The 27,774-nt window shown below is 40.9% G+C and overlaps 1 protein-coding gene across 1 annotated transcript; it reads left to right on the top strand.

Annotated features, from left to right (window-relative positions):
* Positions 1 to 1,047: 1,047 nt before the first annotated feature.
* Positions 1,048 to 27,519, top strand: LOC124033816 (CTD small phosphatase-like protein 2-B). Its single transcript, XM_046346165.1, has 13 exons — positions 1,048 to 1,276; positions 13,546 to 13,730; positions 16,261 to 16,399; positions 16,565 to 16,729; positions 16,976 to 17,209; positions 17,320 to 17,413; positions 22,819 to 22,930; positions 23,244 to 23,330; positions 23,537 to 23,599; positions 23,714 to 23,793; positions 24,075 to 24,201; positions 24,351 to 24,446; positions 24,706 to 27,519. The coding sequence occupies exons 2-13, from the start codon at positions 13,569 to 13,571 to the stop codon at positions 24,799 to 24,801; spliced, it is 1,455 nt and encodes a 484-aa protein (XP_046202121.1). The 5' UTR covers positions 1,048 to 1,276; positions 13,546 to 13,568; the 3' UTR covers positions 24,802 to 27,519.
* Positions 27,520 to 27,774: the final 255 nt, after the last annotated feature.

The following is a 27,774-nucleotide window of genomic DNA, read 5'->3' as shown; positions in this document are numbered from 1 at the left end:
TATTCGTCTGCATGGATATCAAGCAATTGCAAATATCAAGCAATTGCAAGTAAAAACCAACAAGCTGTATGGAGAAAAAAAATCTACAAAATACCCGTTAAGAAAGAAACCTCGAGATGAACCGCATTTATGGGTGCTCGGGGGATTCAGGACCAGGTAACGGTATGTACTGTCAGAGTATCTCCGGGACTGTATTGTTTTTCAAATAAAAGGGGTGTGAGTTCATGTGCCAAAGCAAAGGGAAAAATGAGTTATATTACGCTGGCCCCTGTTGAACCGGGCAATGGCCCGGCACGTCATCGGGTGAAAACGGGGATGGAGGAGCGCCCTTCTCGAATCAAATCTGCGCGGCTTGGTCATGTCAGCATGTTGCATCGTCCAGAAACAACATCATACATGTTTGAATTTTCAAAATATGTTTTCATTGGGAAGGCAGGTAAAGTGTTTTATCCAAAGCAATCACTGTTGAATGTGAAAACACACCTTTGTTTTGAACCGATTTCGCCGTCCACCAGAGTGGGGCACCTGGCTCACGCCCGGAAGCAGCCCGGTTCCACCATGAATGCAATCACTTCACCCGAAGTGACCTTTGCCAGACTCCAGTCACCCAAGTTACGGCAAGCGGTACCGGAGCGCCAAGTCATGGACCAAAGGCCTCCTCGACGGCTTCTACCCCCAAGCCATTAGACTGCTGAACAATTCTACCCCCACCACTGCTGCTACTCGCTGTTTGTTACCTATACATTGTCACTTGGCCCCACCTACATGTACAGATTACCTCAACTGACTTGGTACCGGTGCCCCATGTATAAAGGCTAATTATTATTATTGTGGTACTTTTTATTATTACTTTTTATTTTCGCCTACATCGTAAATATGTTCTTCTTGTTGAACTGCACTGTTGGCTAAGGGCTTGTACGTAAGCAATTCACAGTAAAGTCCACAATTATTGTATTCGGTCCATGTGGCAAATAAAGTTTGATTTGATTCAAACTCTTCTCACCGGGGTACCCGGGCCAGATAAACGAACCACCTCATTGACGCCTCTGGCTCAAGCGGTCCTCTGTCATCCGGGTATCTGCATCGAGAGAGTGTGGGTGAGGAGGCGGGAAATGGCGTCTGGGAGCACATCGCAGTATCAGCTACTAGACGGTTCATAAAAACAGCACAGCAGAGAGGAAACTACAAGAAAAAGAAGCAGCTGTTGTCCGCACCGTGGCAGCCAGCAGTGCTTGATCAGTCAATTCGTTTTCGAGATACTGTGGAGTACTGTAAAGTAAGTAGGGATTATTTCAAGCGTCTTTCAGCATGTGTGAGTGACGTACAAATAAATATTTTCCTTTCTCGCCCCCAAAGCATGGACAACAGCAATCTTAACGTACAGTAGTTAGCCAGCCAACTTGACCCTGTCTTGCTAAAATCTCGGCCTCCTGGTTTGCTAACATGTAACCATTTTGCTGCGGAAAATTAGTCAATGGTTTTGTAAATTTGTCTGATTTTATTGTACATTTACAACAGTCTTTATTAACTTGCCTAAAAACAGCTAATTGACTAGATCCATGTAGCCAAGCTAGGTAGCTAATCAGCTAGCAAAGTTTAGGTAGTGCTAGCTAATTAAGTTTTGCTAATGTTAGTTAACGTTAGCAACTAGCTAGCTAGTCAAATTTGTCTTTGGACAGAAGAGGCTAAAATATTGCTCTTCCAGCCTCTCACAACCTAAGTTTGATTTCGCTAGCTAGATATTCTAACAGCTAACTGCATAGCTAAACCGCTAACATTTCTCAGTTGAAAATGGACAGTGAGAAATGGCAGGTACAGTAGCTAGTTATCTAGGTGCTGTGTTTTTTGCTAGCTAGCGGGGTAGCCGCCACGGCTAGCTAACGTGAACTAACATCGCGCGCTACTTTCGAACGATGTTTGTTACTAGCTAGCAGCGAACTCCTGTGATGTTTAGCTAGTTAGTTACTATTGGCGTCCTGCTTTTACGGCCTTCTACCTGGACACGAGTGGTCGGTAGCAAGCTTTAATTTCCCGCCCACTTTCTGTATACTAGCCTGGTTAGGGCTCCCCTTCCATGGACATAGAAAAAGTTAGTTGGTAATTAGCTCTGGACCAAGTGCGAAAGCTTTCCATGTTTTCATTTGAATTGCAACCAGTATTGGCCCATTACACGAAGGAGTCAAACATTTTGAACAGTGACAATTCGATTAACTTGCCAGAAGACTGTCTAGTTAGCTAACTAGGTATATCAATGAAGTGTGCGTGGTGTTCCCACTTTCCACTCATTTTGATCGACCATCCCCTCATCTAAACCATACCTTCCACATGTTATGGGACGATACACCGCCACCACCAAACAATTAGTAGTGAGGGCGAATGAATGGGCTGCTGCAGTCACTATGGGAACTCTTTCTAGAGCCCACAATTAAAGACCAGGTAGCAGATAATGGACCTTAATAACAGATATTTATGTAGTTGGTGCTGTATATTTAAGCAGTAAGGCCCGATGGTGGGTGTTATATGGCCAATGTACCACATGTAAGGGCTGTTCTTAGGCAAGAAGCACCGTGGAAGGCTGGGTCACGGACCTTAACCGCTGTATATTGACCATATTTCACAAAACCGTGAGGTGCCTTATTGCTATTATAAGTGGGTTACCAATGTAATGAGACCAGTAAAAATACATGTTTTGTCATAACTGTGGTATACGGTCTGAAAAACCATGGCTTTCAGCATTCAGGGCTCGAACCACACAGTCTAGAATTTCTTTATGGTAGTATATAATGGTTCCAGCTGTGGTATCAGCCCGTATACTATGGACATGACAAAGCATGTATTTGTACTGTTCTAATTATGTTGTAACCAGTTTATAATAACAATAAGACACTTCGGGGTTTGTGGTACATGGCCAATATACCACTGCTAAGGGCTGTATCCATGCACTCCGTGTTGCGTCGTGCTTAAGAACAGCCCATAGCTATGGTATATTGGACATATCCCACACCCTCACGTCTTACTACGTAAAACCTCTTAAGGATCGGACACCTTTTTCACATTTTCGGGGGGTGGCAGGCAGGCACAACAGGTGTTCAAAATGTAGAACCTAAATTGATTCGATCAAACAAAACTACGCTACATTTTATTTTTGGGACCCTCAGGATGACAAATCGGAGCAAGATAAGTTAATGTAAGTACATTATTTACCTTCAGAGGTGAATGTATCAAATCAGTTGCCGTGATACATTTTTTTGTTGTTGTGCACTCTCCTCAAACAAAATTGTTTTTTTTTTCACTGTAATAGCTACTGTAAATTGGACAGTGCTGTTAGATTAACAAGAATGTAAGCTTTCTGCCCATATAAGGCATGTTTGTCCTGGGAAATGTTCTTGTTACTTGCAACATCATGCTAATCATATTAGCGCACGTTAGCTCAAATGACCTGGGTGGCTCCGATCCTGTAGAGGTTAAATATACTTGGGTTTTAACTCTAAAATATCTTTGTTAGTTTACAGTTCATGCTCCCCGCATATAAGGAAAGCCCCCAATGCAAGATCAAAATTTCTATGATTCACTTGGTGGGGGAACATATTGCCTGTAACCTACTGTACATGGTGGAGGAACATATTTCCTGTGGGCTACTGTAAATGGTGAGCTGTAAGTGGCACTTCCACTTTTTAATATGGAAAACGGCTGAGGAATATTCACACCACATTGACACAATTAGTCTTTATAGAACAAAAATGTAAATTCATCAGCTATGTGGAAATATGTATTTGTGTGTACATAAAGCAAGTCAATACTCTCCTCCCCCTCTCCCCGGTTTTAGTTTGTAGTCTACAGTAGATGGCTAGGTTTAGGATATTTACTAGCCTGCACCAGTGACAAACGGAGCTATGATAATGACATATGGCAGTACACAAGCAAAATACAAATCACTTATTTTGCTTGCTAGAAATGGCCACATTCATTCGGATATGAATTAAGAGGATAGCTACAGCTGAAGTTGTAAGTTTACATGCACCTTAGCCAAATACATTTAAACTCAGTTTTTTCACAATTCCTGACATTTAAATCCTAGTAAAAAAAATCCCTGTCTTAGGTCAGTTTGGATCACCATTTTATTTTAAGAATGTGAAATGTCAGAATTAGAGGTCGACCAATTAATCGGAATGACAGATTTTTAATCAAGGCCGATTTCAAGTTTTCATAAGTTGGTCATCTGCATTTTTGGACGCCGATTACATTGCACTCCACGAGGAGACTGCGTGGCAGGCTGACTATTTGTTATGCGAGTGCAGCAAGGAACCATGGTAAGGTGCTAGCTAGAATTAACTTATGGCTGGGGGGCGGTATTAAGAAGCATGGGTGAATAAGGTGCCCAGAGTAAACTGCCTGCTACTCAGGCCCAGAAGCTAAGATAGCATATTATTAGTGGACTTGGATAGAAAACACTCTGAAGTTTCTAAAACTGTTTGATGTCTGTGACTATTACAGAACTCATATGGCATGCAACCTGAAACAATCCAACTAGGAAGTGGGAAATCTGAGGTTTGTAGTTTTTCAGCTCTTTGCCTATACAATATAGTGTACATTTGAACCGTTTGCACTTCCTAAGGCTTCCACTAGATGTCAACGGTCTTTAGAACCTTGTTTCAGGCTTCTACTGTGAAGGGGGAAAGAATAAGAGCTGTTTGACTAAGAGGTCTGGCAGAATGCCATGAGCTCAGTCTCGCACGCGCCCGTGAGAGAGACCTGCATTCCATTGCATTTCTAAACACAAAGGAATTGTCCAGTTGGAACATTATTGAAGATTTATGTTAAAAACATCCTAAAGCTTGATTCTATACATCGTTTGACATGTTTCTACGAACTGTAACGGGAACTTTTCGTCATGACCTAGTGCTCGCGCCTCAATTAATTTGGATTTGTGAACTAAACACGCAAACAAAAATGAGGTATTAGGACATAAATTATGGACTTTATCGAACAAAACAAACATTGTGGAACTGGGATCCATGGGAGTGCATTCTGATGAAGGTCATCAAAGGTATGTGGGTATTTATAATGCTATTTCTGACTTCTGTTGACTACACAACATGGCGGGCGGGTATCTGTATGGCTTGTTTTTGTGTCTGAGCACTGTACTCCGATTATTGCATGGTGTGCTTTTTCCATAAAGCTTTTTTGAAATCTGACACAGCGGTTGCATTAAGGAGAAGTATATCTTTAATACCATGCATAACACTTGTATCTTTTATCAATGTTTATTATGAGTATTTCTATCAATAGATGTGGTTCTCTGCAAAATCACCGGATGTTTTGGAAGCAAAACATTACTGAACATAACGCACCAATGTAAACTGAGATTTTTGGATATAGATATGAACTTTATCAAACAAAACATACATGAAGTCCTATGAGTGTCATCTGATGAAGATCATCAAAGGTTAGTGATTAATTTTCTCTATTTCTGCTTTTTGTGACTCCTCTCTTTGGCTGGAGAAATTGCTGTGCCTTTGACTAGGAGCTGGCCCAACATAATCGCATGGTATGCTTTCGTCGTAAAGCTTTTTTGAAATCGGACACTGGTGGGATTAACAGGATCTTTAAAATGGTGTATAATACTTGTATGTTTGAGGAATTTTAATTCTGAGATTTATGTTTGAATTAGGCGCCCTGCACTTTCACTGGCTGTCATAACGATCCCGTTAATGGGATTTCAGCCATAAGAAGTCAAACTTATCTTATAAAAAAACAATCAACCTTAACATAATCACTGGTTAACTACACATGGTTGATATTACTAGTTTATCTATCTCGTCCTGCGTTGCATATAATCGATGCGGTGCCTGTTAAGTTATCATTGAATCACAGCCTACTTCGCCAAACGGGTGATTTAACAAGCGCATTTGTGAAAAAAGCACAGTCGTTGCACCAATGTGTACCTAACCATAAACATCAACGTCTTTCTTAAAATCAGTACACAAGTATATATTTTTAGACCCGCATATTTAGGTAATATTGGCTGCTAACATTAATTTATTTTAACTAGGGAAATTGTCAGAGTTTATGCAGCGGTTTGGGCCGCCTGGCTTGTTGCGAACTGTGTGAAGACCATTTCTTCCTAACAAAGACAGCCAATTTTGCCAAACGGGGGATGGTTTAATGATTTTGGGGTAGGGGGCAGCATTTTCACTTTTGGATGAATAGCATGCCCAGAGTGAACTGCCTCCTACTCTGCCCCAGATGCTAATATATGCTTATTAGTGTTAGTAGTAGTAGTAGTATTGGGTAGAAAACACTCTGAAGTTTATAAAACTGTTTGAATGATGTCTGTGAGTATAACAGAACTCATATGGCAGGCAAAAACCTGAGAAACAATGAGGATTCTACTATAAAGGAGGGGCTCATGAGACCTGTCTGAGTCAGTGGTCTGGTCCAGTGTCTCAGGCTCGTGACGCGCTCCCGACAGTTACCTCTCGTTCCAGTGCTTTTCTTCAGACAGGAATTCTCCGTTTGGAACATTATTGATGTTTTATGTTAACATCCTAAAGATTGATTCCATGCATCGTTTGACTTGTTTCTACGACCTGTAACGGAACTTTTCAAGTTTGTCTGGACGAAGTGCTCACGCCTCATGAAGATGGATTACTGGGCTGAAAACGCTAACAACAAGTGGCTATTTGGACATTAACGATGGACTTTATGGAACATCAGTCATTTATTGTTGAACTGGAATTCCTGGCAGTGCCTTCTGATGAAGATCATCAAAGGTAAGTGAATATTTATTGTGTTCTTTCTAACTTCTGTTGACTCTCAAAAGGCAGATATTTCTCTTGCTGGATTGGGCTCTGAGCGCCGTTCTCAGATTATGGTTAACAAAAGCGCATTTGCAAAAAAGCACAATCGTTGCACGACTGTACCTAACCATAAACATCAATGCCTTTCTTAACCTCTTGGATTTAGGGGGCGCTATTTTAATTTTTGGATGAAAAACTTTCCTGTTTTAAACAAGATATTCTGTCACGAAAAAGATGCTGGACTATACATATAATTGACAGCTTTGGAAAGAAGACTCTGATGTTTCCAAAACTGCAAAGATATTGTCTGTGAGTGCCACAGAATTGATGTTACAGGCGAAACCCAGATAAAAATCCAACCAGGAAGTGCTGCATTTTTTGAAACCGCCTCATGCCAATGACTCCTTATATGGCTGTGAATGAGCTTACGTTTTCCACGTATTCCCCAAGGTGTCTACAGCATTGTGATGTCTTTTTAGGCATTTCCATTGAAGAATGGCTGTAGGGGACCATATATAGCATGTGGTCACATGGTGTCTCCCGCAGAAAATCTTGCGTTAAATTCTGAGGTAGCCATTTTTCCAATCGCTTCTTATGAGAAACCAATTGCCTCGATGGATATATTATCGAATATATATGTTAAAAACACCTTGAGGATGGATCCTAAACAACGTTTTCAGTGTTTCTGTCGCTATTATGGAGCAAATTTTGCAAATAGTTGTAGCATTTTCCGGTCAATTTCTCAGCCATGCATGATGAAGAAACGGGAGCTATTTCGCCTACAAAAAATATTTTTGGGAAAAAGGAACATTTTGCTATCTAACTGGGAGTCTCCTGAGTGAAAGCATCTAAAGTTCTTCAAAGGTAATGTATTTAATTTGGTTGCTTTTCTTATTTTTGTGAAAATGTTGCCTGCTGCCAGCAGAGCATAGCATTATGCCATGATAAACTTACACAAATGCTTGTCTAGCGTTGGCTGTAACACATATTTTGAAAATCTTGAGATGACAGTGTTGTTAACAAAAGGCTAAGCTTGTGTTTGAATATTTCATTTCATTTGCGATTTTCACGAATAGGAAAAGTTTAGGGGTATTTATGTCCGCTGCGTTATGCTAATGCATTTGAGGCTATGATTACGCTCCCGGATACGGGATTGCTCGTCGCAGGAGGTTAAACTCAATACACAAGTGTATTTTTATATCGGCTTTTTTTGGTCCTTCAATAATCTGTATCGGCGTTGAAAAAGTCGTAGTCGGTCGATCTCTAGTCAGAATAATAGTAGAGAGAAGGGTTTATTGCAGCTTTTATTTCTTTCATCACATTCCCAGTGGGTCAGAAGTTTACATACACGCTTTTTTCACGACTTTGTAAGTATGCTTGGGATCATTGTCCATTTGGAAGACCCATTTGCCACCAAGCTTTAACTTCCTGACTGGTGTCTTGAGATGTTGCTTCAATATATCCACATCATTTTCCTTTTCATCATGTCATCTGTTTTGTGAAGTACACCAGTCCCTCCTGCAGCAAAGCACCCCCACAACATGCTGCTACCACCCCGTGCTTCACGGTTGGGATGGTGTTCTTCGACTTGCAAGCTTCCCCCTTTTCCCTCCAAACATAACAATGGTCATTATGGCCAAACCACTCTTTTTGTTTCATCAGACCAGAGTACATTTCTCCCAAATGTACAATCTTTGTCCCCATGTGTAGTTGCACACCATGGTCTGTTTTTTTTATGCCGGTTTTGGAGCAGTGGCTTCTTCCTTGCTGAGCAGCCTTTCCGGTTATATTGATATAGGACTCGTTTTTACTGTGGATATAGATACAATTGGTACCTGTTTCCTCCAGCATCTTCACATGGTCCTTTGCTGTTGTCCTGGGATTGATATGCACTTTTCTCAAAGTACGTTCATCTGTAGGAGACAGAACACGTCTCTTTCCTGAGCGGTATGATGGCTGTGTGGTCCCATGGTGTTTATACTTGCTTACTATTGTTTGTACAGATGGACGTGGTACCTTCAGGCATTTGGAAATTGCTCCCAAGGATGAACCAGACCTGTGGAGGTCTACAATTTTTTTTTCTGAACTCTTGGTACATCTCAAATAATGTAAAGCTATGACAATTTTCCAAGATGTTTAATCTTGGAACTACCCATCCCGGATCCGGGAGAATTGTCATCAACTACACTAATTAGCATAGCGCAACGGTCAAAAAATATTACTAGAAAATATTCATATTTCGTGAAATATAGTGAAACACAGCTTAGCCTTTTGTTAATTACCCTGTCGTCTCAGATTTTAAAATTGTGCTTTACAGCCAAAGCAAGACAAGCTTTTGGGTGAGTTTATCGATAGCATAGTATTATGTCCAGCTAGCAGCAGGAAGCTTGGTCACAAATCAGAAAAGCAATCAAATTAACTGTTTACCTTTTGATCTTCGGATGTTTTCACTGAGGAGACTCCCAGTTAGACAGCAAATGTTCCTTTTGTTCCATAAATATTATTTTTATACCCAAATTACCTTTTGTTGGTTATGTTGAGAAATTCGGTTTGGATACCAGGCCAACTCTAGATTGGTCTTGATGCAAACAATTTAACTGAACCTTTCATGCACTCCTTCAAAAAAAAGTGTTCATTTGGTCATACACTGGGGCAGAGCTATCCAACTGGCCATTTATCAATTTAGAATGGCCCTTTGATAAATTCTGAACCTTCACATAATTATTATTATTTTTTTCATAATTGGATTTTTAGTGCCAAAAGGAGCCCTCGTTCAATATTCTCTATTGGGAGAGATGTTTTCCTGTAGTCCTGCCCATTTATGTACTGTCAATCCAACATACCAGTTACAGCCACTCCGAGCTGCTAATGGGGTGCCCGCCCGCCTATCGGCTCTTTCACCACAGATGAGATCACTACACCAGAGCGTGCTTTGGGCTTAACTCAGTCCACGGTGTTTAACTCACAGCTATCATAAACTTTATCCGATCAACAGCCTGGCCTGCAACACCGCTTGTTTTGTAGGCTGCTGGACATCATTATTTACTTTTACATATTGTTTGGTGGCTAAGCAAGGGTAATAATCCTCTCTCGCAGCCTATGAGAGCTTAGTTGCTTTTTTTCAGTTATTGCCGCCATGAGAAATCCAACAAATATCTAGTAAATGCTTGAGGTGCTCATATGACGTCTTGTTTTTGTGACATCTTCAATCAATTGAATTGACATTAATTTGGGACTACAGGGGAGGTATAAAAGTTATTATTTTCAAAAAGTTTTCTAATTTTCTCCTGATTTAAGCTCAAACAAAACCTTCCATTTCTCTACGCTGCACAACTATATTCGGTCAACAGTACACATCACTCCTGTGATGTCAAGAGTTTTAAGATAAACTGAAAGCAAACTCAAATATTGTTGCAAAGTTAAAGTCCCCACAGAGGTGGTGCAGTTTATAGGCACCAGTTCTCTACTGATGAGATGGGAGAGAGACTGCTCTGCAAAAGCCAGTCAACTGAGATGTTTCTGTGTAAAAACAAAACTAGACAGAAAATTAATGAAATGATTATATTGAAAATGGGACACAATTTGATGTTGGTTAACTGAGATATACCATGCATAAAATGTTTCCTATGTGTAAATAAAAACAAGATGAAGTGATGCATGTAGAAATTAATTAATGTGATGCAGGTCAACTGTGTTAAGTTCAAATGTGTTCCATTATGTAAAACCATTTGATGCACTGAATTGGGCTGGTCTTAAAGCACTTAATGAACTTCTAGTGACATTTAATTTTAATGAAAGTGCTTTATAAGATTATAATATGAATAACCCTTTTCAAATCTGGCCCCTGTAAGAATTTAGTTGAGTAACCCTGCAGTAGGGTAAACTGAGCCACGACAAAATTTAGAGGTCGTTGTTAGATTTTTAACAATTTGCATCGTTGTCACACCGTGTGCATGAGGTCATTTCAATGGTTTTCACACAGCTTCAAACTATTTTTTTTAGTATTGTTTTAGAACGCGCGCGTGTAAATAGCTAGCATCTAGCTACTATATGCCATTTTCTTTGTAGCATGTGTAACAGCTGGTTGTAATCTGGGGCCAGTGAAAATTGTCTACTATATTCCATAAAAATCTAGCTTTATCTGCAACCTTACTTGATGTGTGTTATATATCCATAAACTTCCTTTTTTGTTTAAATAAAGAGAAAAAAGGAAATCCTCTTCCCCAGTATAGTGTTGCTGCTGGCTGCATCCTTGGTTTGTTGGAAGCTGTGAATGAGTCATGCTTTGAGATGGTAAAAACATAGGCATGCTGTGACTAGAGGAACTGAATGTGTGTGTGATTTGTGTTCATTGGCTCTTACATCCATGCTGAGTTCTGCAGGCAAAATTGAGGCGTGCCGTATCTGCTGGCTCCTTGGCTGGTTTAGCCCGGGGATGTCGAACTCGATCAGCACATGGGCCATATTGGGGGAGGGGGGGGACAACATTCACGGGCCAGACCTAGCCTATTTGTTTTTATTTAAAAAACGTGCGTACAACTGCGACCCACTTATGCACATAGGATGCTGTATATAAAATTTGAACATATTAAAGCAAGAGATTGAATAATATTTATCTAGCCTTTGCTACTATGCTTGCAGATGAGCAAAATATGCTGTGACCCTAGTCAAAGTATTTAACTCCAAATAACAACGTAACTAGGTTGTTAGGCCTACATTTCTCCTTTGCAATGTGTTTTATTGAAAGGTTTAGCTTTTCAGTTATTAATTGTTACACTTTAAAAATCGACGCCAGGCTGCAAAAATGTTTGTGGCCTAGGAGGACATTGCTGCGTGCTGTAACGGGACACACGAAAGCAGAGCAATTCACAGATGCACGAGTCCTCCGCTTTTAAGAAATGACACAACTGTTAACTAATTTTATAATCTCTTGTGTGCCCTATTGTCCTTTAGTCATTTACACTTGCATGTGAATCCATTTATCTGAACCTTTTGACAACAAATGTCATTTTCTATAGGCTACTGCAATGGTCAGTTGGAACGGAAACTTGGCATGGACATTAAGCCGACAACACCTTTTTTTAAACTTTTGGTCCGGTAGATTTGGTCAGTGCCATTAGTGATGTGATATAGCATGCAGGTGTGTGTGTGTGTGTGGCAATGCAGTGCTGTTTAGCGTGCACCATGTTGGTCAGTGCCTTCTGTGACTTATAGCGCAGTGCATCGTGGGCGTTATGGAAGCGGGCCAAAATGAATAGACATCGCAAATCAGTGTGCCTTCTGGTTAGAAATGCTTCACTGGCTGGTTTTGGTCCGCGGGCCTTGTTTGATGCCTGGCTTAGCCTAACGGAGAGCTAGGTCATTCCTTCATTCATAAATAATCTTATTTACTGGTTATATTATTGTCTAGGCATAAGACATTTTTTAGTCTGGATTTGAAGCTATTTTTAATCTCTGACTTGTTGCTAACCTTTTTGCTCCCCTCCATTGCGGCATTGCGTTGCTCATACTGACACCCCTGTGCCCGTGGGGCTTGCAGTCATTACAAGGACACTAATGCTGTCGTATTACATCAATAGTACCACATAACATTCCCGTCATGCTAGTTCAACATCACCGTGACGAAGCAATAGCTGTTAAGACTAGTGTTAATTTGTAAATCATCCTCCCTGTGGCATGTATTGAATATGTTCCCCGAATCCCCACCCTGTAATCAGCTGCTAATTTCATTTGGGCAATAAAATAAATTGTCCTTCACACGTTTTGACAAGGGATGGAAACTTTACATTAGTGACTGTAAAAAGGGATGGTGTGTTCACATTCCAAGGTTCTTCTCAGAAGTAAATTTACTTTGTTATATTAGGATCTGTTGAGAAAGTGTGTTCACGGTTTAGGCCAGGCCCCATGGTAATGTAATGCAGATGTAGTGAAAGCAGTGGGTTTCTCTGCAGTGCAATGGGAGTGGTGGATAGAGGGCTATGTCCACTGTCTGGCATGGTGCCTGATAGGTCCTGGACATGTCATGATTTTGTGTGACTCAAAATGTGCCAATTTTTTTTACCAAGATCCAGCAAAAAAATACCATGTGCATTTCAGGTAAAATAACCCACTTTATCTCCCAGGACAGCAAGCTAGCTAAATGTCCATGAATGTTTCATGTGTGTTTTGACCTGTCCCCAAATTTAATATAGTTGGTTTTGATATTGAACCCATCTGGTGTTGATAGACAAAATCAACATGCACACATGCGGAGCTAGTTTGGTAAGCATGTGAAAGTAAGCACGGGGGTGGGAGGGTGTGTTCCTTGAGAGAAGAGCGCTGTGGTTACTTAGAGTAAGTCATTTTCCCTATGCATGTTTTTTCTCATCGAGATGGACCTATTGTTTCCATTATCTCCAATGTCCTCATACTTTTTGTGATCAATTTGTCCCATCAGTTGTTAGATAAACATATTCACTGAAGTAGGCAGCAATGATGTACTGTGATGCAGAGGAAATGGTGTCTTGAATGCAACCAGATGTTAGTAGCAGCAGCAGCACTTTTTCTGCTGGTGTGCTTTGTTCACTGAGGGTTTTCAAATCACCAGCTTGTCCACTCCTTTTTAGCTGTTAGGCTGTGTATGTATCATGTGACTGTATGAAGAGGGTGAAAATCAGGTCTTAAACTAACAAACTGTTTCCCCCCCCCCCCCCCCCCCATTTGTCCGCTTTTGCCCATCAACTGCTTTGCCCTGTCTGTCCTCCAGTCTTACATGTGGCTCTTAAAACAATGAGGCTGAGAATGCGGAAGGCATCTCAGCAGTCGAGCCCTGCCCATGCGCCCCGCACGACCAAGCGGAGGCATTCAGAAGTGGAGGAGTGCACGCCGACAGGTGGCGGGAGAGGCCTGCTCTCCACCATTAAGAAATTAATCAGAGGCAATGCTGTGAAGGTAAGCTGTGCTGTCTCTTATCTGTTTCCGAAATGGCATGCTATTCCCTATATAGTACACTAATTTAGACCAGAGCCCTATGAGTCTTGGTCAAAAGTAGTGCACTATATAGTGAGTAGGGTGCAATCTCTGGGATGTATTTGAGTGTCTGCGCCTAACTGGCACCTTAAGTAACATTTCCCCCTCCAACGTTCTACAGCTGTTTGCTCACCAAAGTTACATGTCCCTAGTGTAACATTTTAGCACTGTGTTATGTAAGCAGCACCTTTTTGCAACCCCCCCTCAACTAGATCTTTATTTAGCCCCTAACCAGATTTAACAAGTAAAGTCTGTTTTAGTACCCAGTGTCATGTTTCCCTAGAAATGCATGGTGGAATGCTGCGGCTTGTCTTCAAACTCAGTGTTCCAATTTTAGCGGTGGCTCTAGATATTGTAGAAGGATAGTAGGTAATGGGGCTTTACAATTTGGGAAAAATTCTTAATTTACATTTTTTGGGGCCAGATATTGCAATTGTGATTTTGGGTGAAAACGTGGTAATTCAGTCAGACATATTCAAAACACGTGGGGCCAGATATTGCAATTGTGATTTTGGGTGAAAACGTGGTAATTCAGTCAGACATATTCAAAACACGTGTCCAGGGAAAGAAAACATCACTTCTAAAATGAGATGAGTTAATACATACTGTGCTAATGTTTTCCAACATTGTTATACATAGGTTTATTAATATGTAGGTGGAGTACTCTTAATTTAACATGATCATCAAATATAGCAGGGTTCTTTAACTGGTGAGTCAGATTTGCCTTCCAGGTCGTTTCGTTTGAGCCCCCCAAAAATGACCATTTTCATTGTTGAACATAGACTAAAAATACCAGGAAATCAGCAGTGATTTTTAATTTAGGACATATTTTCCCAAGTATTCCCACCCATAATAATAGAGATGTGATCGTATACAAATGTAAACAAGGTTTGAAGTGATGTTTTAGTCAAATATTATATATTTTTTAGATTCTTTATGGTCAATTTGCAGTCTACAAATGATTTGTAATGATGTTCTTAGAAAATGATGGAAAGTCCTGTGTTGTTAATGCAGACAGAGAAGAGCTCCAACTTCTTAATCATAGCCTCAATTTTGTCCCGCATATTGAATATAGTTGCGGAGTGTCCCTGTAATCTCAGATTCAGATCTTTCAGGTGAGAGAGAACGTCACCCAAATGTATAACCCCATGTTTGAAAATGTGTGGGGGGGGGGGTGAATTTAATTTTTATTTGGCGTACCCCTGGTGCATTGCACCCATTTTGGGATACCTGTATTAGACCAAAGACAGGCCTATGTTGTAGTTGTGTAATAATCATGTGAGCTCTGTTTCAACTTGTCAATTTTGTTATACAGCGTTGGGATGGTGACTTGAGTGACGGAGTCTTGTATCCTGTCCAGCTTGTTTATCCTCTTTAAGCTTTGCTGACTGTAAATGTGAAACATGTCTTTGGCTGGGTGATAGCCCCTGGGTGACTTCTGTGGGATGTTTAATCGTAGGGCGTTATACTTGTCAATTCCTGTTTAACGTAAGTGTCTAGCTGAGGGGCTTTGCAGCTGTTGGGAGCTTTTTAAATTGATTTATTTTACATTGATTTTTATTCAAGAGCACATAAAGAACATGTACTACATACACAACTTATCTTTGCGGTCTTTACTAAGGAGCGTAATTACTGTCGGGTGCGTTTTTCTTCACCATGCAATCGTCGTGAAGTAGGGGATGGTTCTTCAAATGAATGTTTTTGTTGTGTTGCCTCTTGTCGCCACAAGTCTGAGGCACTTTTTGCACAACACATTTGGTTGACTTTGGTTTGCCTGTAGCCGAATATTGCCATACCACTGAATATGCGCCCTTTGGCACCAAATCGCCTTTCTCGTTAGCACGAGCAGCACGCATGCTTCTGACACACTGAGGTAAAGCCCTTTCTCTCCTCACCAGCATCTAACTGCGTGCTCTGTGGGACACTTGTGATGAGCCAGCATGTGCATGCCATGCAGAGAGTGCAACCCTGGCTAGTGATTGGTCAGCTTCCGCTGTGCATGTAGAGAGTGAATGAACGGAATCTAGGGTATCTTATTGGAGATGGTACCATGGTCTAGTTTTTGTTGTTTTAACGGAAGGTCAAAGAAAGAGTATCTCAGCCTCTTGCGATATGAATATTGCACAGAAATTGCGATATTGATATCTGAATTTGATTCATTGTGTTGCCAAGTAGGTAGGTAGTGTTGGCTGAAACAATATTTCAGGAGATAAATAATCCCCCTGGGAAGGCATGTGTTCTTTGTCTTGGAACATTGTCACTTGGTGTACTACAAGTCCTTTGTCCATCCAACCAGATACGAGTCAGAATTCCTTGGGCATTCTGCTAGTGGGTTTATTCAAAAATAAATGTTGGGAATACTGTAAGAGATTTTGAAAGATTTTGGGGGGGTTTATTCTATAGTTAAATGCTCCTTCCTTCTGTTCTGATATGAGAGTTGTTTCTACCTCAGGTAGAGCAGGAGAACCCAGCGAAGAAGACACGGCTCACCTGCGATGTCGACGACAACCTGATCTCTTCCACACCACAAGGTGGCGATGCCCCCAGAAGGACCATCTCCAGGGTCAGCAGGAGAAACTCTGTCAACGGGGGTGAGTTTGGAAAGGGAGTGGAGGCTTAATTGAAAGATGGGAACAAAACCTTATCCTATTCAGTAATCATACCTTGCACACCAACAGGCCTTTTACATGAGTTTGCATGTCTTGATAAAGCGACGTATCATGTTGTTCTTACTTGCTCCTCACCCTAAACCACAGAAGCGACAAACCATGACACGAACCATGATACGAGTAGTAAGCCTGTGAAGCCCAATGGGAAGCTGGAGGAGGCGGCAGAGACTTTGACCAGTCCGCCTAGAACCACGCTCCTGGGAACCATCTTCTCTCCAGTCTTCAACTTCTTCTCACCAGCAAATAAAAATGGTAATACCCCAAAATGATGCGAGGTCAAAGAGTGCCAAACTTGACTTGTCAGATTAGCCTAAATTGTTCCATGTTTGTCTCTACTCCCTGCACTGGTAAATAGTCTACTATATTACCTCGGTCTTCATTCTACCTTGTATGACGCTCATTTGTTATGTTGTATTTTTTATATTGTGGTCAAATCTAACTTTCCCTGCAGAACTACGGTAATAAGTAGTATATGTAGTAATCTATTGTAATTTTCAGCCACATCAGGTTCGGACTCCCCAGACCAGGCGTTGGAGGCTGAGGAGATCGTCAAGCAGCTGGACATGGAGACTGTGGAGGAGACCCCCACCTGCACTGCCACCTCCACAGAGGAAGTGTGTACAACTATGCCCCTTTACCCCAGTGACATGCTGCCACCACTGCGGGCTCCACATCCTCCAGAAGTGCCTGTCGAGGAAGAGGAGGTTGTCACAGACATGCCTGCTCTCACAGGTAGCTGGAGATAAAGGAATGTCTTCTTGGTATATGTTATTATGGACAAGGATCATTCTCACTTCACTCTCTCCTTCCCATTTCTCTTGGTCTCCTTCCTTTCATCTCAGCCCCAGGCGCCCCTCCAGAAGGAGGCTATGTGGTGGCACAGCCCACAGCCCCTGCAGAGGGGACATACGAGGAGGACTGGGAGGTCTTTGACCCGTAAGTACAAATCTGCTCCCGCTAAGCAAAATATTCCAGCCTTAACCTTTTAGAGCTACCCCCTACTTTTTTCAATTTCTGCCTGAAGACATACCCAAATCTAACAGCCTGTAGCTCAGGCACAGAACCGAGGATATGTGTATTCTTGGTACCATTTGAAAGAAAAGACTCAAGTTTGTAAATGTGAATTGAATGTAGGAGAATATAACACAATCAATCTGGCTTAGATAATACAATGGAAACAAACAAAAACATTTTTTTGTATCATCTTTAAAATGAGCAAGATGAAACAAACATTCAGATAGGATGATGGGGACAATTTCAGAGAAAAAAACACGAGGTCCAACAGTACTTGTGCAAAGTTTCAGAATGATAACTTCCAAAATGAATGTGCTACATGACATTTATCATGAAGTGACTCAGGTGTCCCACACAAGTAGCCCAAATGTATCCTAGTGGCCAAATTGGTGAAGTTATACATTTTGAATGGAATAACTATATACAAAATACCAAAATGGTTTTCTAACACCCCCCCCCCCCCCCAAAAAAAATGGAGAAAAAACACTAAGGGAAAAAAATACACATTTACAAAATAACACTTTCAATATTTGGAAGACCCTCAGTCCTCGACACAATATGCTGCTGGTGCCAGAGAACATCCATGCCTGCAGAAGTACATTTGGGCAGATGAACACCACTTGTGGCAGGAGCTTCAGTGGGGGATGGACACCTTGGCACTGGGGGTTCCCATTCGGAGTTAGTGTCACTGTGAAAGGATGTTCAGTTAGAATAGTTTCACATATGAGCCCTGTATCAACGGGTATAATAAACAGATATAGTGGGGCAAAAAAGTATTTAGTCAGCCACCAATTGTGCAAGTTCTCCCACTTCAAAAGATGAGGCCTGTCATTTTCATCATAGGTACACTTCAACTATGACAGACAAAATGAGGAGAGAAAATCCAGAAAATCACGTAGGATTTTTAATTAATTTAATTTGAAAATTATGGTGGAAAATAAGTATTTGGTCACCTACAAACAAGCAAGATTTCTGGCTCTCACAGACTTGTAACAACTTTTTCAAGAGGCTCCTCTGTCCTCCACTCGTTACTTGTATTAATGGCACCTGTTTGAACTTGTTATCAGTATAAAAGACCTGTCCACAACCTCAAACAGTCACACTCCAAACTCCACTATGGCCAAGACCAAAGAGCTGTCAAAGGACACCGGAAACAAAATTGTAGACCTGCACCAGGCTGGGAAGACTGAATCTGCAATTGGTAAGCAGCTTGGTTTGAAGAAATCAACTGTGGGAGCAATTATTAGGAAATGGAAGACATACAAGACCCACTGATAATCTCCCTCGATCTGGGGCTCCACGCAAGATCTCACCCGTGGGGTCAAAATGATCACAAGAACGGTGAGCAAAAATCCCAGAACCACACGGGGGGACCTAGTGAATGACCTGTAGAGAGCTGTGACCAAAGTAACAAAGCCTACCATCGGTAACACACTACGCCGCCAGGGACTCAAATCCTGCAGTGCCAGACGTGTCCCTCTGCTTAAGCCAGTACATGTCCAGCCCCGTCTGAAGTTTGCTAGAGACAATTTGGATGATCCAGAAGAAGATTGGGAGAATGTCATGTGGTCAGATGAAACCAAAATATAACTTTTTGGTAAAGTCTCAACTAGTCGTGTTTGGAAGAGAAAGAATGCTGAGTTGCATCCAAAGAACACCATACCTATTTATAGAGTACAGGGAACATAAGGATGAATATATTATTATAGACCTGCTAAATCTACTGTCTCATTTATATTATGACATTTCGGCTTATTCTACTCTCTATTATACTATGACAGACCAGCTAGATCTACTGTCTTTATTATATTACAACAGACCAGCTGTATATGTCTCCATTTCACTTTGGCCATTGTTGTGGGCCCGCCCTCTCCTCAACAGCCTCGAATAGGCTATTTAATTTCACAAATAATATTTTATATTATTAATTGCAAACAACAGCATTAGAATGAGACGAACTTACCAGTCCAAAACGATGTCCTCTCCATTAAAAAAACATTCCTCCATTTGGGAATCGCTAAATGAATCGTCCTCGATCAATTTCTTCTAAAATTGTGTGTACATCTTTATATCTAGACTTCGATTTAGCTTTCCCCGACTTAGTCTCCATACTGATTGATTATATAAACAGCTGAATATGCGCTTTACAAAAAACCGCTGTGCGCAACATGCGTTGCTCCTTCTGGTATGAAACTTCATTGGCGAATGCCCCTCCTTACGCCGGAGTTTACTACATGGGTTTGTCTTCCAACACATAAACATTACATATTGCCTTTTACCTCAGCTCATTGGCGATCTACCCAGCTAGATTTCAAGACGATCAGTGGTCATTGGATTAAAATACAGTCAATCAACGAAACAGCGGGCAAATCATTGGTGCACAATGTCATTACTTGTTGTCTTCAAATCGGTTTCTTTCAGTCAATACATCCTGTGAAATGACCCATCAGGTTTGGTTGTGTTACAAACAAACCAGTTGATTGCAATGAAACCAAACATGACTGGAAAAGTCACGTTCTGTGTGTATTTACCTCGAGTGTGTCGTCGGAAAATGGAATGAGACGGAATTCACGACATGCGGTTCACAATGTTTCGTGTTAGGCCATAAAAATGGATTTCATCAAACAATAGACCATTCATTGTGTAACAATGAGCATTGGGATTGCAAACCGAGGAAGATCGTCAAAGGTAAACTATTTATTTTATTGCCGTTTGTGATTTTGTTACGCCTGTGCTGGTTGAAATAGTTGTTTTGGATTAGCAAGATGCTAGGCTTTCAAAGCATGTGAGACGCTCTGGATAAGAGCGTCTGCTAAATGACTTACTTGTATTTTAATCCGTATGTTGTCGAACTACTGGGTTCTGTGCGCAGAGAGGTTTAGGCCAGAATATTAATGTTTAGAATACATTTTTATCTTGTGAATACAATAAAGGAAAATATACTTAACAAAAATATAAACTCTACATTCAATCATTTCAAAGAGTTACAGTTCATATAAGTCAATTGAAATCAATGCATTAGGCCCTAATCTATGGATATCACATGACTGGGTATACAGACATGCAACTGTTGGTCACAGATGCTAAAACAAATTAAGTAGGGGCGTTGATCATTTGCCTCATGCAGCGCAACACATCTACCTTGAAGAGTTGATCAGGCTGTTTGTGGCCTGTGGAATGTTGTCCCACTCCTCTTCAATGATTATGCGAAGTTGCTGGATATTGACGGGAACTGGAACACGCTGTCATGCATGTCAATCCAGAGCATCCTTAACATGCTCAATGGGTGAGGAAGCAGGCAATGTAAGAACTGGGTCTTAGCTTCCAGGAGTTGTGTACATATCCTTGCGATATGGGGCTGTGAATTATGCTGAAACATGAGGTAATGGCACGACAAAGGGCCTCAGGATCTTGTCACGGTATATACAGTGAGTTCGGAAAGTATTCAGACCCCTTCACCTTTTCCACATCACACTTTACAGCCTAATTGTAAAATGGGTTAAACAAAACATTTTCCTCATCACACTACCCCATTATTGACAAAGTAAAAACAGGTGTGTTAGATATTTTTGCAAATTTATTAAAAATAACTACTTATGTAAATAAGGTATTTCAGACCATTTGCTATGTGACTCAAATTTGAGCTCCAGTGCGTCCTGTTTCCATTGACCATCCTTGCTGTTTCTACAACTTGATTGGAGTCTACCTGACTGTGCATGAGTATAAACCAAGCCATGACGCCAAAGTAATTGTCCATTGCGCTTTGGGACACTATTGTTGAGGCACAGATCTGGGGCAAGGAAGCAAAAAAATGTCTATAGCATTGAAGTTCTGGGCCATCATTCTTAAATGGAAGAAATTTGGAACCACCAAGACTCTTCCTAGAGCTGTCCACCCTGCCAAACTGAGCAATTGGGGGAGAATGGCCTTGGTCAGGGAGGTGGCTCCAGAGCGCTCAGGACTTCAGACTGAGGCGAAGGGTCACCAACCAACAGGACAATGACCCTAAGCACACAGTCAAGACAGCGCAGGAGTGACTTTAGGATTAGTCTCAATGTCCCTGAGTGACCCAGCCAGAGCCCAGACTTGAACCCGATAGAACATCTCTGGAGAGACCTGAAAATTGCTGTGCAGCAACGCTCCCCATCCAACCTGACTGAGTTTGAGGATCTGCAGAGAAGAATGGGTCATACCCAAGAAGACCCAAGGTTGTAATCACTGCCAAAGGTGTTTCAACAAAGTACGGAGTAAAGGGTCTGAATACTTACCTATGTAGACGTGATAATGTAATCCATTTTAGAATAAGGCTGTAATGTAATAGTGTGAAAAAGTCAAGGGGTCTGAATACTTTCCAAATGCAGGCTGTATCACATCCAGCTGTTTTTGGGAGGCCCACAACTGGCTCAGCGTTGTCCGGGGTTGCCTTCATTGTAAATAAGAATTTGTTCTTAATTGACTTTGTTTGGAAATTACTTAACTGTCGAGTAAAATAAAGTGCATTCCAATTAATAAAATGCAGTTGTGTGTTGTCAACATTGCCCACACAACGCTATACACGTGGTCTGCTGTTGATGCAGGTTGGACGTACTGCCAAATTTTCTAAAACAATGTTGGAGGCAGTTTATGGTAGAGAATTTCATGTTCATTGATCTGTCAACAGCTCTAGTAGCATTCCTGCAGTAGCATGCCAACTTTTTTCCCCTTTTTTCTCCCCAATTTCATATCTAATTGGTAGTTAGTCTTGTCTCATCACTGCAACGAGTACGGACACGCTTAACCCGCACCAATGTGTCAGCGACCGTGTCAAACACCCGGCGACCGTGTCAGCCACAGGAGTCGCTAGAGCGTGCCGGCCAAACCCTCCCCTAACCCGGATGACGCTGGGCCAATTGGGTCTCCCGGTCGCAGCCGGCTGAGACAGAGCCTGGTCTCAAACCAGGATCTCTAGTGGCACAGCTAGCACTGCGATGCAGTGCCTTAAACCACTGTGCCACTTGGGAGGCCCAAAACTGAACATTTTATTGTCCCCAGCACAAAGTGCACCTGTAATGATCATGCTGCTTAAAATTGCCACACCTGTCAGGTGGATGGATTATCTTGACAAAGAAGAAATGCTCACTAACAAGGATCTGAACAAATTTGTGCACAACTTGAGTATTAAGCTTTTTGTGATCATGGAACATTTCTGTGATCTTTTATTTCAGCTCGTGAAACACTTTACATGTTGCGTTTTATTTTTGTTCAGTGAAGTTTCATATATTTTTTCCCCTTGTGATTTCATTAAGTCCTGTATTTAACTTTGAAAGGTTTGATTTGATTTTGTCCAGGTATTTCTTCATCAAGCATGTACCTCCACTGACAGAGGAACAGCTGACCAGGAAGCCTGCTCTCCCACTAAAGACCCGCAGTACACCAGAGTTCTCCCTGGTCCTCGACCTGGTGAGCGATAACATGGTGCACTTCAATCCGACATCTGCATAGGCCGTGCAGTTTTTACAGTGATACGGCCTCTGAAGATGTCAGGGCATTCATACTACTTGCGCTTCCCGGAGCATTGTTACAACGTTTTGGAGGCTCAATTTGGCTTCTGCATGCCTCCGGATGCTCCGCAATTGTCACACCCTCCGTATTGAGCCTACTACCACATTTTCGGGTCTAGCATAAATAAGCTTTTACTGTAAATGGTACATCTACTTAAAGGGCATTGTTATGGTGGTTTGCAACTTACAACTATTTTTGTGATTCCTACCAGGATGAGACATTGGTGCACTGTAGCTTAAATGAGCTGGACGATGCAGCACTTACCTTCCCGGTCCTGTTTCAAGATGTCATTTACCAGGTATACAGAAGTCCTTGATCTGACATTGAGGTGTTTCTATTTTAAATGGGAAATAATGAAGCATTTTACTTTTCCAGCAGAGGGTGCTAAATCTGTGCTTTTGTAGACCGCCACATATGAAAGTGGGCGACACAGAATCAGTTTCTAGGAGAAACAGAGGCCTCTGAATACTTTGTACAAATAACTAATACTTTGCTTGTCTGTAGGTGTATGTGCGTTTAAGGCCGTTCTTCAGAGAGTTCCTGGAGCGCATGTCTCAAATCTATGAGGTAAACTGTGCTTCCTTTTCTCCTATTTAATTGTAACAGTTTATGGAAAGAGTACGGTTACTTGCATTAAGCTACTCTAGTGAGAAACGTATTCAGTTGTCTTTTCCTCGTTAGATCATTCTCTTCACTGCCTCTAAGAAGGTTTATGCAGACAAGTTGCTCAACATCTTGGATCCCAAGAAACAGTTGGTTAGGTAAGTTAAATGTTTATTTCTACCCCTTCATTTAGATGCATTGGAAGTATCAGCGGTGTTTTTGTAATAGAATACCAAGCCTTAGCTTTGACGTGCATTTATAGTGCTCTGTTTGGATGAGGTTGCTTTGTATGTTGATTGTGGCTTTGGGGCTGGACAATGGGGCACGTGCTGCCTCCATGTGCTGTTCAGTTGTCAACATTGTGGTTTGACTGAATTATTCATAAACAGACCTGTAGACTTAACAATTGATTGATTTTCCTCCTCTCCACTAACCCTAGACACAGGTTATTTCGTGAGCATTGTGTCTGTGTACAAGGGAACTACATCAAGGACCTGAACATCCTTGGAAGAGACCTGTCCAAGACCGTCATTATTGACAATTCACCTCAAGCCTTTGCATATCAGGTGAGCCTTTCAGCCCCAAATGACGTATGTAACCCAACCTAGCACAGCGTAATTAAGCCTACATTTCGCATTTTAAATTATATTCGCTTGTTTTTAGTTATGCTATTGTTGTACAATCCAATAGAGTATACCTTTCTATATCCCTACAGCTTTCCAATGGGATTCCCATTGAGAGCTGGTTCATGGACAAAAATGACAACGAACTCCTGAAGCTTGTCCCATTCTTGGAGAAGCTTGTTGAGCTGGTACATACAAGCTACATTTTACATGTTTTAATCATGATTGGATAGTAATATTTTGCTCATTTCTAAGCCATACATGCTTGAGCTGTCATTGACATGTGCTTTACAATGCCCCCAACATTAATTTTTAGTAGCCTGCTACCAATGTCTTTTACAAAATGAAATGTTCAGCCACTGACAAGAGAAATGATCTCTTTAACTCATCGGTTTAGGTTCATATCACCGTGGTATTAATATAGTCTGTCTGTCTCCTGTGCTCCAGAATGAGGATGTGAGGCCACATGTTCGAGAACGGTTTCGTCTGCACGAGCTTCTTCCCCCCAGACTGATCCCTGGAATAGACGGACAGAAGAAATAACGAATGATTGCATAAACCAATACAGACATGTAAAAAGCCCTCTTTTGGATTCTAACATTGCCATTACTGTTGAAGGTTTCACTTTTTCTCTCTTTTTACCCCACATAGTTTTTGCATCGATAACAACAAAGTGCAAAGTCTTTTTTTTCTTCTTTTTTTTTAAGCAACATCTGGTTAAAAAATAATTTATAAAGCCACATGTTTAGATCACATTACTGTGGGCAAGATCAAGAAGGCTCCTCCTTTTGACTGGCTTTTTTTCAGGAGCAGTTTCTTTCTCCTGGCTTCTTAACGGAGGGGCCAAGGTGCTGTCTGTCTGGTTGGACTGAATTGTTAGCTGACAGAGAAGAGGATTATTCTTGCTCCCTTTGGTGCTTTCATGGGACTGTTGACAGTGACACTTATTGGCTTTAGACCAATTTTTAACAGGAATGGCCAGTAAAGTGTGTATGGGTACATGGCCCATCTTTTTCTTTCCATCTTGGGATTTTATAAACATTTTACCTGTAGCCTATAGGATCTCATTATGCATTCCTCTGGCTGAATTTATTTTTTGTTGTAGACACTCATTGTAACCGCAATGTGTTCTTTTACCACATTTCACAATGTTGTATTGTTTGCTTTTTTTCTGGCTATGTTTTATGTAGATGTTCTCCAAGGCTGTTGATTGGAAAATAATATTGATGATGATATGTTAGGATATCCCCATGCTATGTCAAATTGAACGAATTCAGAACTTCCTGTATAATGTGTACTTCTGTTTAAACAATAGTTGGCTTTGTTTGAATTAATAGGACACTTTGCCAAAAATCTATCAATTAGTGTAACTTTCAAGAAATGTACATCAATGGACAGTTCATTGTTTGTGACCAAATGTCCCCACTTCTCAAGTGAAGTGTTACTGACATTTATTTTATAGTAACATTTTTATTTGTCATATATTTCAATGTATTTTTACGTTGAAATATACATTTTTACATAACCAAGGTTTTATTTTTATGAATATCTCTAGTATTGAATTATAACTAATGTAGATTGTCTCTGTCAACATCTCACCCCTGTCTGTTACTGGGGACATATGGATGGTCCTGAAACAGCCCGATGTGTAGCACCACCAGCATATAAACAGCCTCATCACTGTGGTATAAACCCAACCTGCCTCTAGTTTTTTTTGTTTTAGGAATTGGTTTTATTATATGGCTTTAAAGCCTTTTAAATGCAGTAGCAAGAAGCATCATTATTGGAGGACCTTTTTGTTATGAATGTCTGACTGTCTCTACCCAGGAGAGTTGTATAAAAAATATACCATGATGCATTGTCAGAAATTGTACCTAATACTTATGTTATTTCATGTGGACTAACCAGATCCCAGATCATAGACACTTTATTGATGACCGATAGCGTAAGAGAAAATTACACCCAAAATGTTTACCTTTCCATGTCCATTTGGCCCTTTTCTTGATATTATGGACCTTTACATTAGCTGGTCATGTATATGGTGCCATACAAATCTCCTTCCTAACATGATCAAACGTCGCCACCTTTTATTTTTTAAATCTCATTGGAAGTGTTTTAAGTCGGAGACAACCAAGCCTCTAAGATCAAAACCCTCAAACCGGAAAGGGAATTCTGGTCCGTTTGTTAGTTGCGCTGTTTGTCCTGCGAACAAAGTTGTTAGGCGTCTCCAACTACCCTATCCCAGCTAATCATGCACGTCATCTTGCCAAACATCTGAAAGACTGAGGGTAAAAACTCAGAATTACCAGTCCTTTTAGCCTGCTCTCTCATTGCCTTTCTGGAAATCATCGCCCTATAAAAGTGAACTGACCTGGTGTAACTCGTCTATTACAGGGCACATTGTTTCTTGGCGACGTTCAATGTTTCCAGACTATGAATGTAATTATTTTCCCATCCTTGATCCCAAAATGTGGGGGGAAAATGAACAAATCAAAAGTCCATGATCCAAAGGATCTATCAACTTCTTAGATTTTCTCTGCTTTGAAGGGTGCACAAAGAGTAACATTTTTTTCACCGTTATAAAAAATATATATAAATAATGAACACTATTCTATAGCATTTTCAAATATGCAACCCTATCCATACCCACTTTAGCGGTTGGTTGAGAGTTGGCCCTATGAGGATGAACCTGCTCCTTAAAGGGGGCCTGGCGCTTTTCTATCAGGGGAGAGCTTACTTTGTAATTGTTAAAGGATGGGCTATTTGACATGTACATCCAGTTCATTTTTATGTGAATTATAACTGTTCTATTGTACAATACATGCAGCTTTGCATTAAAAGAAAATCCTTAAAGGAAAATCTTATTTTTTATTTCAGAAGGCATGTCATCTACTTTTTAAATGTATTCATTAAGATTTAACTTCACATCAGATGGTGTTTTTCTTACAAAGATCTGTATGTTTAGTTAGGACAGTGTCACTGAACTGTTAACCTAGCATGTATGTAGAGAATCTTGTTTTGTGGGAAAGTCCTGAATTAAATTTTGATCTTGGCACTTTTTCTGCAGAAAAGAGCAACTGTGTTAATGAACTTTTTCAATTTCCAATAAGGTGTATTTAAAATGTATTTTTAAATGCTTAAAATGACATCTTTGTTAGCCATGTTGTAAAATGTACATACCAAATTGCGTTGAACAAAGTTAAAGTTAAACCATCCAGCATGCTGTTTTTCTTTCCTATTAAACATGGTAGTTTATTTTCACTTGATGCCCCCCCGGGTGCACGTTTTGGTTTTTGCCCTAGCACTACACAGCTGATAAATCTTCAAAGTTTGATGGTGAGTTCTTTAAATCAGCTGGGGGGGGGGGGAACTGGCTTTGCAGTGTTGCGTTAAAGGGCTATACTGAGGAAGTTTATTTGGGTTAGGCAGGCCTACTGGTTTCCAGTTAAAACACTGACATACTCTTGAACATAGTGGGGGGGGGGGGGGGAGTATTTAGTCAGCCACCAATTGTGA

Source organism: Oncorhynchus gorbuscha, linkage group LG04 (assembly GCF_021184085.1).
Source record: "Oncorhynchus gorbuscha isolate QuinsamMale2020 ecotype Even-year linkage group LG04, OgorEven_v1.0, whole genome shotgun sequence".
Lineage (NCBI taxonomy): Eukaryota > Metazoa > Chordata > Actinopteri > Salmoniformes > Salmonidae > Oncorhynchus > Oncorhynchus gorbuscha.
This window is presented reverse-complemented; position numbering and strand designations above follow the sequence as displayed.

What these genes read in the sequence shown, in the direction of transcription:
- LOC124033816 (XM_046346165.1), top strand. Translation starts at nt 13,569, where the DNA reads ATGAGGCTGAGAATGCGGAAGGCATCTCAGCAGTCGAGCCCTGCCCAT. An exon ending in GAGAAACTCTGTCAACGGGG is followed by an intron (nt 16,400 to 16,564) that starts GTGAGTTTGGAA and finishes CCTAAACCACAG; the next exon opens with AAGCGACAAACCATGACACG. An exon ending in TTCAAGATGTCATTTACCAG is followed by an intron (nt 23,331 to 23,536) that starts GTATACAGAAGT and finishes GCTTGTCTGTAG; the next exon opens with GTGTATGTGCGTTTAAGGCC.